This window comes from Hyperolius riggenbachi, chromosome 6 (assembly GCF_040937935.1).
Source record: "Hyperolius riggenbachi isolate aHypRig1 chromosome 6, aHypRig1.pri, whole genome shotgun sequence".
Lineage (NCBI taxonomy): Eukaryota > Metazoa > Chordata > Amphibia > Anura > Hyperoliidae > Hyperolius > Hyperolius riggenbachi.
The window spans coordinates 366,700,340-366,717,861 of NC_090651.1; the positions used below are offsets into that span (position 1 = coordinate 366,700,340).

Genomic DNA, 17,522 nt, shown 5'->3' on the forward strand with positions numbered 1-17,522 from the left:
GGTGTAATGACAGCCCCTGCAACCCCACGTGGGGGGGTGGGGGGGGGGGGGGGGGGCAGGGGCCCGCTCCACCTTCCTCCCCCTCTTGTGTGCTCCTCCTCACTCTCCCTCTAGTGCAGAGTAGCACAGGGAGCACTGTTATATTTACCGAGTCCATGCTGTCTCTGTCATCCTCTCTTTGCTGGGAGCCACACGCTCTATGCTGACATCCTCCGGCTCCCGATGCATAACCTGATCAGGAGCCGCAGGATGTCAGCACAGAGCGCAGGGATCCTGGGAGGAAACCAGAAAGAAAATATATAACAGCGGTACTCTGCACTGGGGGTGGGAGAGGAGTTGCCATGAGTTGGCTGGCCACCACTATGGGGTGTGCTTTGGGTTGAGTGCAGGGGGCCCCCTAATAATCTTACTGGGGGACCCAGTAGGGATGCTCCTTTGGATTCTGCAGAATCAAAATTTCCACATTTCCAATCTGGGAATGGGGAAATCGGATTACCGCAACTCAGTAATTTCACAGAACTCGGAAGCACTGGTCCAATCAGAGAATGTAGAATTTTTCCGCAAAAGTCAGATTACTTCAATCATTTTAGACCAATTGCACGACTCGGATACTTCTGAGTTTTCCCGAGTCTTGCGATTAGACAAGCATTTCTGTGGTTTTACAATTACTGCAGTAAAATTCTGCATTCTCTGGTCCAATACTTTCGAGTCAACATGGATGTTTTTAGCCAATCAGAGGATGCAAATAATGATTTCTCAGGAATCGGAAAAACGGAAATGGGAAATTGAAAATCGGCATTAGCAGAAATCAGAATTTCCACAGAATCAGAAATCAGCATTTTTGACTATCTCTAGGGCCCAGGGCATTGATGTTACACCCCAGTTAAAGCCTGACACACGTTTCACGGTCCTTCGAAACCACTTCATCAGAGCCTCAGTCATTCCTATTTACAGTGTTAAATGTATAAGTAAAACCATCAGACCCAGCAATAAATATTATGTTGAAATGCCATAACGGCATTCCTAGAACCATCTACAAACTGGACCCATCAAGAGCAATGGGCTGGCCATATGAGAGCTGTGAAGTGGTGAATAATAATTGTGCTATGCACCCATCCTTGCTCAGGTGGAAGCCTAAGAACAAACTTGGTTTAAAGGATACCCGAAGTGACATGTGACATGATGAGATAGACATGTGTATGTACAGTGCCTAGCACACCAATAACTATTTTTTTCTCTGTCTGAAAGAGTTAAATATCAGGTATGTAAGTAGCTGACTCAGACAGGAAGTGACTACAGTGTGACCCTTACTGATAAGAAATTAAAACTATAAAACACTTTCCTAGCAGAAAAAGGCTTCTGAGAGCAAGAAAGAGATAACAAGGGGAATATCTTATCAGTGAGGGTCACACTGTAGTCACTTCCTGTCTGAGTCAGGACTGAGTCAGCCACTTACATACCTGATATTTAATAATATTTAACTCTTTCAGGCAGAGAAAGAAAAAAAGGAACACAGCATGGTTATTTGTGTGCTAGGCACTGTACAAACACATGTCTATCTCATCATGTCACTTTGGGTATCCTTTAACCATTTGAGGACCAGAGGTTTTTAACCCCCTAGTGACCAGGCCATTTTTTACAATTCAGCACTTTACTGCTTTAACGGTTTATTGCTCGGTCATACAACTTAGCACGCAGATGAATTTTATCTCCTTTTCTTCTTACAAATAGACATGGGTGTAGCAATAGCCATAGCAGCTGCTATGGGCCGCTGGAGCAGAGGGGGCCCAGGTGGTACGTAATGTATTCACCAATAACTTTCTTGTGTTTCTCCAGCCTCTGACTTTGTCTCAGTGCCCATGAACTGTGTGCAGTGTAGATTGTACAAGAATGTAAATTGTCTAATTAACTCATATCCATAGGGTGGGGGCATTGCTTAAAGAGACTGTGTAACAAAATGTTCAGCCTTATTTCTTCTATCCTATAAGTTCCTATACCTGTTCTAATGTGGTCTGTCTTACTGCAGCCTTTCCTAGTTGCACAGTGGCTGTATTATCTCTGTTATATAATCTAATCTTCTTTCCTCTGACGGCTTTGTCGGGCTCAGGCACTCAAGCAGGAATGTACTGCTCTGCTTTTGATAGGATAGAAGCTATACACACCCTCTCCACCCCCTGCAGTCTCTGTGTGAGTCACAGACTGAGCTTCTCTCAGCCTATCACATGCTGTTAGCAGCCATGTCTTTTGTTTGTAAACACTGCCTAAAACTGGCAATTACAAGCCAGGATTGCAGCAGGGAGTGGCAGAAACAGCACAGAGGGGCCCAGGAGAACATAATGAATAGAATGGTATGCTTTTTATTGTAAGAATTTAGAGTACAGATTCTCTTTACGAGTGCCTACATCTGAGGGCCTCATGAAAATGTTGCTATGGGGCCGCATGATCTCTAGCTACACCACTGCAAATAGAGCTTTCTTTTGGTGGTATGTGATTGCTGTTATGATTATATTATTATATTATATTAATAAAAAAAAATTATAATCACCTCCTTCCCTCCCCCCTCTTCCCCCCCCCCAAATTGACCTTACACTATGTTAAATACACTACACTACACTACAGTACACTACACATACAGAGACTAATACCTATGCAAGGGATTCAATTGTAAACCCTTGGTGGGACAGTTAAGTGACAAGGCGCTGCATTAGATGTCAGTGATATATAAATATTTTTATATTAATAAATAAACAACACAGTCTGCCAGCGCTAATCAGTGCGCTGGCAGGCTGATCACTGCGGCTGTTTGTTTGCAGTGATTGGACCTCGCGCTCGCTCCCGTCTGATCTCGCTCCTCGCGAGATAACGTCATATGGCATCCTGGAGGAACAACGGAGCCACTCGGCGGCCACCAATCTGCGTTAGGCGGTCGCAGAGTGGTTAATCATTCAAGTCACGCTATCGCTCTGGTCCTCACTATCTTTGAGTTTTCTTCATATTAACATTTTGTTTAAATACTCCATTCAAAGTGTACCCATGACTTTTAAAAAGGAAAAAGGTAGATACTTAGCTCAGTAAAGTTTGCTTTAAAACAAGAAGAGAATCGAGAGCCCAATATGGTGCAGTATTGTCAGGTAAAATGAAGAGTTCAATACAATTTTATGTATATGTACTCACTGAGGCCTGGTGCACACCAAAAACCGCTAGCAGATCCGCAAAATGCTAGCAGATTTTGAAACGCTTTTTCTTATTTTTCTGTAGCGTTTCAGCTAGCGTTTTGCGGTTTTGGGAAGCCTTTTTGGTGTAGTAGATTTCATGTATTGTTACAGTAAAGCTGTTACTGAACAGCTTCTGTAACGAAAACTCCTGCAAATCCGCTCTGAACTGCCGTTTTTCAGAGCGGTTTGCATTTTTCCTATACTTAACATTGAGGCAGAAACGCCTCCGCAATCCAAAATCTGCAGCAGCCCGGGAGTATGCATTTCTGCAAAACGCCTCCCGCTCTGGTGTGCACCACCCCATTTAAATACATTACCCTAGCGTTTCCACATCCACAATCAGATCTGAAAACGCTGCCGAACCGCTCTGGTGTGCACTAGGCCAAACACGGGTTACCCATAGGCAACCACTTTAAATGCAGGTGGGGAGCATTAGGACCTGATCCCACTCAGGTTAAGAAGTCGCTCTCTGTAGATAGTAGATGCACCCCTCCACCCAGGGTGGACTAGAAGATCAGCAAAAACTCGGTATACAGAGGAGCCAGAGTAGAGTTAAATGTTTTAAAAACCGCTTAAAAGCAGAGGGGGGTGTTAAGGTGGACTCACCTCCCTCTTACAAAAAAGAAAACTCACTTGAGTCTCGGTAAAACAGAATTGACAAATAATTTATTCAACTCCAAAAATGCAATGCGTTTCGCGGGCGTGACCCCGCTTCCTCAGGCAAAAATGGGAGCACAACTCAGTGGGTCAAGCAATAGGTTTGAGCGCCAGAAGCGGTTTTTAAAACGTTTTACTCTACTCTGGCGCCTCTGTATACCAAGTTTTTGCTTAGCTCAGTAAAGAGAAGCCTCTGGATTAGTTCTACCACCTTGAGCTCAGATGAACTAATTGTTAAATAGGCCACACGGCGCAGGAGCAAAACAGTAGCAAGGAGCCACTTGTGCTCGGCCTTTTCCTCCATGCATGTATGAGCGCAGAGCAGGATCATCCACCAGGCAACCTAGGCAGGTGTTTGAGGCCTAGTGGGTGTCAAGGGGTCCACCTGCCACTTTCTCTAACCTCTCTCTACTTCAGCTTACCAAAAGGACCACAAGGGGGCCCCAAATCTACTACGTTGCCTAGAGCCCAATTACATCTTAATCCATCTCTGCATGAGCGGCTCCGCGGTGCTATGCAGGCATCGTTCACAGATGGGGGCACGGCTGTGAAGAAGGAGGTCCCAGCAACCAGCGGCGGTGTGAAGGAGGATCGGAGAAGCCTCTGGAGAATCGGGAGACTTCCCTGTACTGAGGGTTGCTGTTTGCTCTGTCAGGACCAAAGATGTCACCACCAGTGGTGAACTTCAGGATGTAAATCAGGGAGAGGAAAGATTATACAAAGGACACTGACTAAAGATCGTTTGCCTGAAGGAGCGGGACTGTTACCCGTGAACTCTTTCAGGCAGAGAAAGAAAAAAAGGAACACAGCATAGTTATTTGTGTGCTAGGCACTGTACATACACATGTCTATCTCATCATGGGTGTTGGGGGCCCTGGGGCGCCTCTTAGTCTAGTAGCAATCAGTGTGTGACGGCTGGGGTGGGAGGGAAGGAGGGGCTCACTTTGGTGTCTCAACCTTGGATGCTAAAAGGACCTTGTCCTGGCTCTGGGCAGAGATTACTGGTACGGAAGTGGTTGAGGGTAGGTTCACAGCGGGCATTACGTTCCCTGTAAAGCGGGAACTCAATGCATAAGAACGGCAAAGCAGGATTAAAATCTAAATCTTTGCTGTATGCAAATAACCTTTTTCATTTGTTCCTGTCCCACTAATACCGGCCAAGACAAAATTTAGTCCAATTACGAATTTAGAGAGCTTCCAAACAGGATAAAATCCTTACAAGACAGAGATATTTAAGTGATCAGAAAGTTTTTTTTCCTGATTACTAATGTGGCACAAAATCCAAAAGAACAAATCCTTCTAAGAAGCGTACAAAGAAAGTTCGATAAAGTGTGATTGGATTGCACATTATCATTCATAATAGTTGGGAATTTAAAAAATGGCCTTCAAAACTTAACTGCTTAAATTCTGATCATACCAACCAGGAGATAAGTAGAGAAGCAGTCTGATTAATATGATAAAACATTTTTCTGTTGCAAGAATTAATATAATTTAAGTGTACCTGAGATGGGTGCTAAAAAAATAAAAATGTATATATACCGGTACCTGGGGCTTCCTCCATCCCCCTTCAGGAATTCCGTCACCAGGAGGGTTATGCACCAGCGCAGTAGTACCACTGGAGCGCAAAGGGGGGGGGGGGAGCATACGCCCCCAACTAGAGGAATTTCCAGGGCAGCTAGTGGAGGAACCAGCGAAAAACTGTAAAATGTTAAATATGTACAAACATATACAAATAAGAAGTACATTTTTTCCAGAGTAAAATGAGCCATAAATGACTTTTCTCCTATGTTGCTTTCACTTACAGTAGGTAGTAGAAATCTGACAGAAGCGATAGGTTTGGACTAGTCCATCTCTTTATAGGGGATTCTCAGGGATATATTTATTTTCAAAAGCACTTAGGGCTGGTGCACACCGAGCGGCTTTTTGGGCGTTTTCAGATCCGCTTGCGGCTGCGGATCTGCTTGGTCAATGTATCTCAATGGGGTGGTGCACACCAGAGCGGCAGGCGTTTTGCAGAAACGAAAAATGCCTGGGTGAGGCATTTTTTGGATTGCGGATGCGTTTCTGCCTCAATGTTAAGTATAGGAAAAACGCAAACCGCTCTGAAAAACGGCACTTCAGAGCAGTTTTGCAGGCGTTTTTGTTACAGAAGCTGTTCAGTAACAGCTTTACTGTAACAATATATGAAATCTACTATACTGAAAACCGCAGCAGCAATCCGCAAAACGCTAGCAAAACGCCTCATAAAAATTAAAAAAAGCGTTTAAAAATCTGCTAGCATTTTGCGGATCTGCTAGCGGGTTTTGGTGTGCACCAGCCCTTAGTGAATGGCAGTTGCTCTGTCCAACTGCCAAAAAACTGTGTAGTGACCAGGGAAGCTGGCCAGCCTGATTGTTTATATCCTTTTTTGGGAATATCTTTATAAAGAATAAAAGCCTTGCTGAGAATCCCCTATGAAGAGATGGACTAGTCCAAAACCTGTCACTTGTGTCAGATTTCTACTACCTACTGTAAGTGACAGCAACATAGGAGAAAAGTAATTTATGGCTCATTTTACTCTGGAAAAAAACGTACTTCTTATTTGTATATGTTTGCACATATTTTAAATTTTACAGTTTTTCGCCATAGTGCCCCTTTAAGGTGGCCATACACCCAATATGGCAAACGGATCAATCCCTCTCTGATCTGAATCTAATCATAGAGGGATCGAATCCTCCCATACACTGCACACAGATTTTCACCATGAAATCTGTTGAAAGTCTATTAAACTGCAGCATTGCACTGCACGATACAGATACAGTGCAGCGCTATGTGCCCAGGGTCTCCAATCTCCTGTCTCTCCTCCACTGTGTTTGATCAATTAAAATTTACCACCCAGTCCAATCGTAACCGACACTTCTATCGAATACATTCTGGATATCTATTATTTTAAACTGCCAATGTAAATGCTTTTTAAAAAAGCAATACGGATCTATGGTGGTTTTGGTCACCTACCTAACCTGCCTTTCAGTGTGTGATCCCCCCCTCCCCCCCCCCCCCCCCACAACCACCACCACCTTTAACCAGTTCACCCCCAAGGGTTTTTATCCTAACGGACCAGAGCAATTTTCAGTTGTCAGCGCTCCTCCCTTTTATTCCCTAATAACTTTATTACTACTTATCACAAGAAAATGATCTATACCTCGTTTTTTTCGCCACCAATTAGGCTTTCTGTGGATAGTACATTTTGCTAAGAATTTTTTTATTCTAAATGCATTTTAATGAGAAAAACAGAAAAAAAAAGAAAAAAAATCATTATTTCTCAGTGTTCAGCCTTTATAGTTTTAAAATTAAACATTCTCCTGTGGATAAAACAAACACGTTTTATTTGCCCAGCGGTCCCGATAATTAAACCGTTTAGATTATGTCCCTACCACAATGTATGGCGACAGTATATTATTTTGAAATATAAGTGGTTATTTTTCTGTTTGTTCTGGCCATAATTACAAGCCCCTATGTAATAAATTAAAATTAATTTTCCCCCATAAAATATAGAATAAAAAAAGCTGAGTCCCTAAGGCAACTATTTATTATTTTTTTTTAAGCTGATTTTTTTTTTTTACAAGTGTTTTTTTTGGGGGGGAGGGTTGGAAGTGTAATTTTATTAATGATGTGTATATACTTGAAAATGTATGTATTTTGTAAGTGTAATATACTTTTTGGCCACAAGATGGCGCTGGTGAACACTCATAGGACGTGTTCACTTTTTTTTTTTTTTTTTACACACTTTATTAAACTGTTACATTTCCTGTTTATGTGAATGGACGTAGCCGCTGTTCGCGGTCACGTCCATTCACTCCAGGCACTGCGATTGGGTAGAGGACTGTTCAGTCCTCTTCCCCAATCGCCCAGCACGGGATCCCGACGGTAATGGCGGCGGTAGCGGCGGACACACGGCGGTAGCAGCGGCGGGAATGCGCGACGTATTAAAACGTCATGTTGCTGTTAATAGCGGTAAGCATGACGTTTTAATACGTTAGGATGGCGGTAAATGGTTAAAGAGACACTGAAGCGAAAAAAAAATGATGATATTATGATTTCTATGTGTAGTACAGCTAAGAAATAAAACATTAAAGGTGCCCATACACTCGTCAGATTGGCAGCAGATAGATAAGAAATGCATCTGATGATCTATCTGATGCGTTTTTAGAACATTTTTTACCAGGATAGAATTCCAATAGATTTCAGTTTGAAATCTATTTAAATTCGATCTGATGGCATTTTTTTGCCATCAGATTTCCATTAAGGCCAATGCAAACTGATAAGCAATCTCATCAGATCGACCTAAATTTTCCACCCTGCAAGTTCGATGGAAATCCATCGAAATCGATCGAAATCGGCCGTCGATCGGTCGATTGGCCAACCGATTTGCAATCGATTGATCGATCGATCGGGATCGATCGGTCGGCCAGAAAATCGGCTGAGTGTATGGGCTGCTTAAGATCAGATACATCAGTGTAATTGTTTCCAGTACAGGAAGAGTTGAGAAACTCCAGTTGTTATCTTTATGCAAACAAGCCATTAAGCTCTCCGACTAAGTTAGTCCTGGAGAGGGCTGTTATCTGACTTTTATTATCTCAACTGTTCCTGGACTGTTTACTTTTCCTCTGCTAGAGGAGAGGTCATTACTTCACAGACTGCTCTGAAAGACTCATTTTAAATGCTGAGTGTTGTGTAATCTGACACACACAAGCAATAGAACACAGCAATACATGCATGCAACTACATTTAAGTCGTCAGCAGGTGCTCGTCAGCCAATCAGGATGCACTGTCATACACCCTTTACCTGCCATACCACATCTAGCAGCCATTAGCATTCAGGTGGGAGGCTTCAGTTGGACGCAAATCGCTAGCAGGACCGCCCCGTGCAGGCATCCCTCCCACAGGGGTCCCTCCCTAACCGCTCACCTGTCTGCCATGTCCTAGAGCTGAAAAAAAACGTTTAAAAACACACGATTGGTTCGCACGATGGCCAGGGGCCCCGGACCTCTCTCACTGGCCGGGGCTCCAAGGCCAATGCGCGATACCTGGAGGGGAGTGCAGGTGGGCCTGGACCTCTCACACCCAGGCTCTGGACCTCTCACATCCAGAAAACCCACCAACACTGCCTCCATACTGAATGCTAAATTCAACACACACAAGCAATAGAACACAGCAATACATGCATGCAGCTACATTTAAGTCGTCAGCAGGTGCTCGTCAGCCAATCAGGATGACTGGTTGGCTGACGAGCACCTGCTGACGACTTAAATGTAGCTGCATGCATGTATTGCTGTGTTCTATTGCTTGTGTGTGTTGAATTTAGCATTCAGTATGGAGGCAGTGTTGGTGGGTTTTCTGGATGTGAGAGGTCCAGAGCCTGGGTGTGAGAGGTCCAGGCCCACCTCCACTCCCCTCCAGGTGTCGCGCATTGGCCTTGGGGCCCCGGCCAGTGAGAGAGGTCCGGGGCCCCTGGCCATCGTGCGAACCAATCGTGTGTTTTTAAATGTTGTGTAATCTGCACATATTATAGAATAATGCAATGTTAGAAAAAACACTATATACCTGAAAATAAAAGTATGAGAATATTTTCTTTGCTGCTAATCTTCTAGTAATTATCCAGTTCGGCCTATCTGGACGAGCTTCCTCGTCCAGATAGGCACTGCTGCTGCCGCCACCTCGTGCGCGCGATCGGGCACGCCCCCGCGCGCGCTCCCGCTGCCCGCCGCTAGCCCCCTGATCAGTGAATGGGAATATAATTCCCATTCACCGATCTATCTTCCCCTCAGAAATACCGACGCTTTCTCTCCAGAGAGCGCGGTATTTCTGCCCCCAGGAAACATCTCCCCTGCTTTTAAGTTCCTGGATGCGAGATCGTTCGCATCCAGGACTTTTTTCACTGTGGCCATCTTGTGGCCAAATAGTAAACTGCACCACAATACATTTTTAATAAAAAAAAAATATTATTTTACATTTAAAATTAACAGTTTCCCTCCCACACCAAAAATTACCCACATACACTTTTTTTTATTAAAAATAAAAATAAAAAATACAATTAAAAAAAACAAAAACAACATAAATAGTTACCCAAGGGTCTGAACTTTTAAATATGCATGTCAAGAGAATATGTTATTATATTATTTAAAATTATAAGCTTATAAATAGTGATGGACGCAAATTGAAAAAATGCACCTTTATTTCTAAATGAAATATCGGCACCATAAATTGTGATAGGGACATCGTTTAAATGGTGTAATAACCGGGACAGATGGGCAAATAAAATACATGAGTTTTAATTACGGTAGCGTATATTAATTTCAAACTATAATGGGCAAAAACTGAGAAATAATGAATTTTTTTCATTTCTTTCTTAATCTTCCTGTTAAAATAGATTTAGAAAAAAATAATTCTTAGCAAAATGTAGCACCCAAAGAAAGCCTAATTAGTGGCGGAAAAAACAAGATATAGATCAATTCATTGTGATAAGTAGCAATAAAGTTATAGGTGAATGAATGGGAGGTGAACGTTGCTCGGATGCATGAGATTTTCGGACCGCGGCGCTGAACCGGTTATTCATAGTACACAACCAATTCACTATATCATATTTTTTTTTCCGCTTCAGTGTCTCTTTAAGGCCTCTTTCACAGCGGGACGTTGCGTTTGATGCGACGTTAAAGTCGCACAACGTGCCCCTAACGCATGAAGATTATGAAATTGGACGTTATTTTGCACTGCGTTATGTGTCTCTTCGTGCGCCGTTTTCGTCGCATACTGATGGAACGAAAACGGCGCATGCATTACATTTAAAAAAAAAAAAAACATTACTGAGCTTGTGCAACACACATAACACAGCAAATGTATTGCTAAACGCACAGCATGCAGCACTTTCTAAATATTGCTACACATTACACACAACACAACGTGTGCACTGTGAATGTCGCACAGACTTTGTATTGCTGTGCGTTAGTCTGCGTTATACATTTTTATAACGTGCGACTTTAACGTTCCACTGTGAAAGAGGCCTAAAGGTGGTCATACATGATTCAACCAAAACATTTCATTTTCCCTTTTTTTTTTTCAATAAAATTGATTGATTACATAGAAAAATCAAAGGCAGAAATGTTTTTTTTTCTTGTTTTCTCTTTATGGGATAAATCAATTGAATCTCCTGCATTTTCGATCTTTCGGTTTATCGACCATGGTTAAAAAAAGAATTTGATATTTAAAGAAAAACAGTTTTTTAACCACTTTGTCCTCCTTGACATATAAAAACGTCAAGGAGGACAGGTGCGCTCCCGCGGCCGATCGTGCGCGTGCACGCGCACCCCCGGCCGCGGATTCGGTAGCCCAGGAATCAATGTATCGGGCTATGGTGCCCGATCACTGATTCCTCTCCCCCGCTGAAAAAGCGACAGCTTCTCTCGGAAGCTACGCTTTTTCTGAGACTATGTCCCTCTAAGCATACATTGTACGCTTAGAGTGACATCATGTAAACAAACTCGAGGTTGCCATCTTGTGGCCAAAGAGTAAAACTACACCTAAAAGTTAAAAAAAATTACATTACACACACTTTTCCCTAAATAAAACACTATTTACTTCCCCCCTCCCAAAAATACCCACATAAAATGTTTAATAAAAAAAGCAAAAATATTACAATTAAAAAAAACAACACATAAATATTTACCTAAGGGTTTAAACTATTTAAATATATATGTAAAGGTGAAATATTTCTATATATTTTTTTTTATAAGCTTGTAAATAGTGATGGATGCAAAACGGGAAAAATGCTCTTTTATTTCCAAATAAAATATTGTCGCCATACATTGTGATAGGGACATAATTTAAACGGTGAAATAACCGTGACAAATGGGCAATTGCAATACGTGGGTTTTAATTATGGAGGCATGTATTATTTTAAAACTATAATGGCCAAAAACTGAGAAATAATGAATTGTTTCCATTTTTTTTCTTATTCTTACTGTCAAAATGCATTTACAGTAAGGTAGCTCTTAGCAAAATGTACCCCCCAAAGAAAGCCTAATTGGTGGCAGAAAAAACAAGATATAGATCAGTTCATTGTGATAAGTAGTAATAAAGTTATAGGCGAATGAATGGGAGGTGAACATTGCTCGGATGCATAAAGTGAAAACGACTGAGAGCTTAAGTGGTTAAATAGTCTTTGGTGGATTGGTCTGATTTTTCAAGCAAAATTACAAGATCTAAAGGACAAAGAAAAAAAGCTTTATGGTATGTGGCTACCTTTAAATCAAGCAGGACCCTTTCTCAATAGACTCAAACAGCTGTTTTCTACTTAGAAATACATAAATAAAAACTTACAAAAACATTTTCCTGTACTGAAAGATTTTTGCGGAACCCGGTTGCAGACCCGCCACCCCCCTTCCCTGAGTCTTCAGTCACTGGCCCGTCTCTCGCATTGTCACCCCAGATCTCATTAATTATAGCCTCACCCAGACACAGCCACAGGAGGAAGCCTTGCAGGAGGAACTTCATGCTGCTCATCATGGTGGAGTCTTCAGAGTCCTCGCTCTGCCAGCAGACCCCCCAGCTCGTTCTGTTTTTCAGCAGCAAGACAGGAAGTAACAAGTGGTTGTTGTCTTCCCCTCGATGACACGAGAGAGAGGGGGAACTATTAGGAGGAAATCATTCTAGTAGCAGCTCTCCTTCCCACATGCCTCAGACTCACTCTGGGCTCCGTGCATTAGTCATCATCCACCACTTCACCCCATTCTGCTTAAAGGGCAACATCCTCTTATACCGCTACTGCTACGTGCTGACAGCATTGAAGGGACAGAAGTGACACTTCCCGAAATTGTATGTGATGTAATAAGTCTTCCTGTCCAATTCTAAGGCCGGTTTCACACTGCAAACTGGCGGCAGCAATGCGGTGCGTCGTGCCCGCCGCACTGCCAGAAACAGGCCTTCAGGGAACGCAGTGTTCCCTGTCTGACCACCAGCCAAGCAGGAAGTGATGCGCACTTGCTGTCACTTCCTGCTTCGGTTATGTGGAAGTGAATGGAAGCGTTTTGTTAAAATAAGCTTCTGCACATGCGCGGGGCAACGGCAACATTTTTAAAATCCCTGTGTCCCCATAGAGTAGTATGACTTCCGGTCCAACACAGAGCGACGCAAGTACGCGCTTTACCTCAGCTTTGTCCTAGCATCGGGGATGGGGCGAAAATGCCAATTCACGCTGTACCGTGGCAGTATGAAAGTCTCCATAGACTTTCATTGCCCGGCGGTGGGATGCAGTAAAGATACCGCACTGCACCATCCCGGTGTGAAAGGACCCTGCGCCTGTAACAAGCATGAATTAAGGTGGCCATGTACTAGTAGACGAATCAGGTCATTTTGGCGCATGGCGCTCAGTGCAGAGTGTCGAAAGCTGGGCGCCGTCATAGCACTATTGCTATGCTACGCACCCCATGCAAGAGTAATTCAGGGATCTGGTGATCGCCAGACCCATAATTACATCTCCCTCCAAGTTGCCATGATTTGTAGGGGGAATAGTATTTAACACCCCTGGGAATGTGAGTGGCAGCAGGGTGAGCCATCATTCAGCTCACCCTGCACCTAGCGTCCGGCAACACGATAGTACGTACCCTCTGGTTGATGGCCACCCAACGCCCCCAAAAGATAGATCCCTCTCTGATCAGAATCTGCATCTTCCTACCGCACATTGTTTGCAAATAGATTTTGTATGAATTGAATGGAAATCTGTTGACAAACATTAACCCCCCCCCCCCCCCCCCCCTTCGACTCACTACGAGTTAAAAGTGATCCTCGGGCCCGAGAGAACTTCCGGTGAGAGCGAACTCACTTGACTGGCCGATGCTCTCCCTCCTGTATCCTTCTGTCTCCATCTCCACTACATGAGAATGCTCTTGCCCCCAGGTCACCGAGAACAGGCGTCTACGAGGATGAAGTTGGAAGGAGACAGACTAAAGGAGGGAGTGTGCCAGATGGATAGGCAAGTTTCTCCACTGCCAAGAGTACTCTGCAGCGAAACTGGGCCCTGAGAGGAGCACTATTAACTTTGGGGGAGACATGGGACCATCATCCAGACGAAGACTCTGTCCCCTGTGGGTCCCGCCCTGTTTGGTTTATTTGTAATTCCCCCCAGACTTGGCCCCAACCTACTTCGGGTCGGGACCTTTAAACTGGATCTAGTACTGGCCGGTTAGCACTAGATCTGGTTCAAATGTCCCAACCTGAGGTGGGTCGGGGCTTAGTCCAGGGGGAATTATAAATAAACTGAGCAGTGTGGGACTGAATGGATACCTATATAAGTATGTATGCTGTTTACTACACTTGTCTCACTTCAGAATTCCTTGAAGGACCGGAACAACTAGTACGAGAACATCTCAAGCATATTAAAAACTGGAGAAACGCCAATGTACCCAGGCCAGGGCAGGAGTCATGCCTACAGGTGCCTGTTGATGGAAAGGCAGCTCACTCTCCTCCCTGAGTGCCTCGCTCCTGCCTTACCTGTGCAGAGTCCCGAGCAGAATGTAAATGAGATGTTACTCACCCAGCTCTAGGCATTCCACCGGCGAGATCTCCCTTCAGTCAGAAGCACCTCTAGCTACCTGATACTGAGGGTACATCTGGCTACATAATGCTAAGGAGCACCTGTAGCTACCTATGACAAGCAAGGGAGCTAAAGGAGAAGTGACAGCTGGGACAGCCAGCACTTTGCGGTGCAGTTCGGTGGGTGTCTGAAAGTTCATAGAGGGCGGATTCTAGAGTGCCAGGACATCTGTGGCTGGATAGTGTAATGGTTAAGGGCTCTGCCTTTGACACAGGAGACCTGGGTTCAAATCTTGGCTCTGCCTGTTCAGTAAGCCAGCACCTATTCAGCAAGGAGTTTCTTGTGCAAGTCTCCTTAAAGGAGTCGTCAGGCAAAAAAAAAAATGAGTTTCACTTACCTGGGGCTTCTACCAGCCCCATGCAGCCATCCTGTGCCCTCGTAGTCACTCACTGCTGCTCTGCTCCCCCTCTGTCAGCTTGTTTAGTTGCGGGCCGCATTGCATACATTTTTATGCATTCCCGCAGGTGCAGAAACATTAACGCATACCTTTTTACGCGTTAGAGGTTCAACGCGTAAAAGTTTACGCGTTGAACCGCTAATGCGCAAACATGTATGTGTTAATGTTCCAGCGCTAGCGGGAATGCCTAAAAATGTACGCAATGCGGCCCGCCGACTTCGAGGTCGGCAAAAACTAAACGAGCTGATGGAGGGGGACCAGAGCAGCAGTGAGTGACTACATGGGGCTGGTAGAAGCCCCAGGTAAGTGAAACTCATTTTTTTTTTTTTTTGCCTGATGACTCCTTTAACACTGCTACTGCCCAGTGCCTAGTGAGTGCACTCTAGCGGCTGCCTTGCAAGCGCTTTGAGTCCGACAGGAGAAAGGTGCTATACACATACTGCAATTATTATTGTCTGTGCCTATAGGCTCCTCTGATGTAAATCCGGGCCTGACCCATGCACTTTTCAATGTACTATTTGCAGGTAAAGAAAAAACAAATTGGCCCGCAGTGCTCTGAACCGCTTGAACCTTGCAATGATCGTAATGCGTTAATTACTATTTTGCTAAATTTCACTTAATTTTATTGATTACAATTACAATTGTCATGTAAAAATCATAATCATGAAAAATTACCCCAAATTTTGCATAATCATGACTATCCCAAAATTTTAGTAAATGTGATCATTTTTCTAATTATAATCATTTTCGTGATGACATAATAAATACGAAATTACGATTTTTCACGTTACCCGTAATTTCATGTACGTTTCTTGTTTACACAAGAAATTTTAGTAACATTAAATTAAACACGAAATCATGATTCAACGCGAAATAACCACACAAAATTACGCATTTTCTGATAATCAGGAATTACAGTTGTGCGCCATAATTGCAAATTTTGTGTCGTAATAACGAGAATGCTTAGGGCTGCTAAAGGTGCTCCTACCCTCATCGATTTTACCTAAATATCAGAGCAATTGATTTTAACCAAAAATCGATCTAAAGAATCGAACGGACAGGACACTGCAGTTCGATCTGTTATCAATGGATTCCCTGCTGGAATCTATAGCAGATTGATGTGCAATATGTAATAGGAATCGATTCCTTCAGAAGTGATTATTTTCAGAAAGGAATCGATTGTTTTAGAACATTGGTCAGAAATCTATTAGTGTATGGCCTTGCCAGCCCACATTGTGTTCACACAGCTTACGCAGGTGCTGAAAACTAATTAGACTCTTGCTCAACTTCCTTATAGGAGATTTCACTGTAACTTCATCAGACACACTTTAGTTTCACACATCGCAATACATGTTAGCAGTGACAACACATGCAGGTTGCCTCACATCATATGGCTAGGAGCACACTAGGCAGAATCGCTGGTATTGCAGAAAAATGCATGCGTTTTTGTCTATGATGAAAGTCTATGGGATGCATAAAAAACCCACATACAGTATCTCTGCATTTTACAATGTGCGATTTTCAAAACACACAACTCGCTGCATATTTCTCAAAAAACGCCTGTAAAACGCACAGAATGTTTTTCAATTGAGTTTTTACATGCCTTTTTCGATGCGATTTTTAGTACATAAATATGATTCTGTATTTTACACCATTGAAAACTATTTAAAAAACGTAAAATGCAAACAGACCAAAAACACATGGAAAACGCAACCGCAAATGCTTACAAAACGCACCTAAAAATGTAGAAACGCATAAAGGCAGAAAACACAAGGTTTTCTGTAATGCCTACTTTGCTCCATTAAAAAAAATTGGATTGCTGCAATTTTGCCACAATTTTAATGCAAGTCAATGAAAGCGTGTTTTTCAAAACAAAAACGGATCGAAAAGTGCTTTACAGTGTGCCTCTGCCCTTATAGACAAAGTAAAAATTAAGTCAGCGGACATAATCCATGAAACTTAACTTAACTTTTGTGAAACATCCTTTAGGGTTTGGACCCACTAGATCGTTTTTAGATGGTGAACAATCGTCAGGGATTCCCAAAAACGCTTTGCCAATGTATTTAAATGGGGCTGAACCCAGTGGGGTTGCAATTAGAGATAGTTGCAATCACAGGACATGCAGCAGTTTGAGCGCTCAATGCTAAGCGTAGAAGCGCTGCAAAATTGCTTTGAAAAGGGATTTTACGGCGATTTGGGGACCGAGCGATTGTTAATTTAAATAAAGTTATTTATACTTACCAGATACCTCGATGTTTGGCTTCCGCCCATAGCCCCACCCCCAACCAGAAGAGGTCACAGGCACTTCTGGTCCAAGAGAAGCACCTATGATCTCTTCCATTAGGAAGAGGGGCTACGGACAGAAGACGGACATCGGGACATCTAGTAAGTATAATAAGGTTTAATTAATTTTTTTTTAAAAAGAACCGCTATTCAGAGCGCTGTACAGTTTACTGTACAGCACTTCAGATCGTAGCAAAATGCGATTGCAATCGCCCTAGGAATCCCTGCACACAACGCTGTCGTAATGTAAAAGCGAGGCAGAGATTCCTAGTGGCTTCCAGCCCATATTGGTACTTTGTATGGTGAAATGCGGTCTAGGAAATTGCCCCACCATAGGGCAGCT

General features: G+C 43.3%; 1 protein-coding gene across 1 annotated transcript in view; it reads right to left on the minus strand.

Moving 5' to 3' along the window:
* Positions 1–12,524, minus strand: part of HCST (hematopoietic cell signal transducer) — a 64,357-nt gene extending 51,833 nt beyond the window's left edge. The window contains exon 1 of the mRNA XM_068243230.1: positions 12,359–12,524. Within this exon, the coding sequence (XP_068099331.1) occupies positions 12,359–12,413 (55 nt within the window). The 5' untranslated portion in view covers positions 12,414–12,524. The remainder of the gene's footprint in view (positions 1–12,358) is intronic.
* Positions 12,525–17,522: the final 4,998 nt, after the last annotated feature.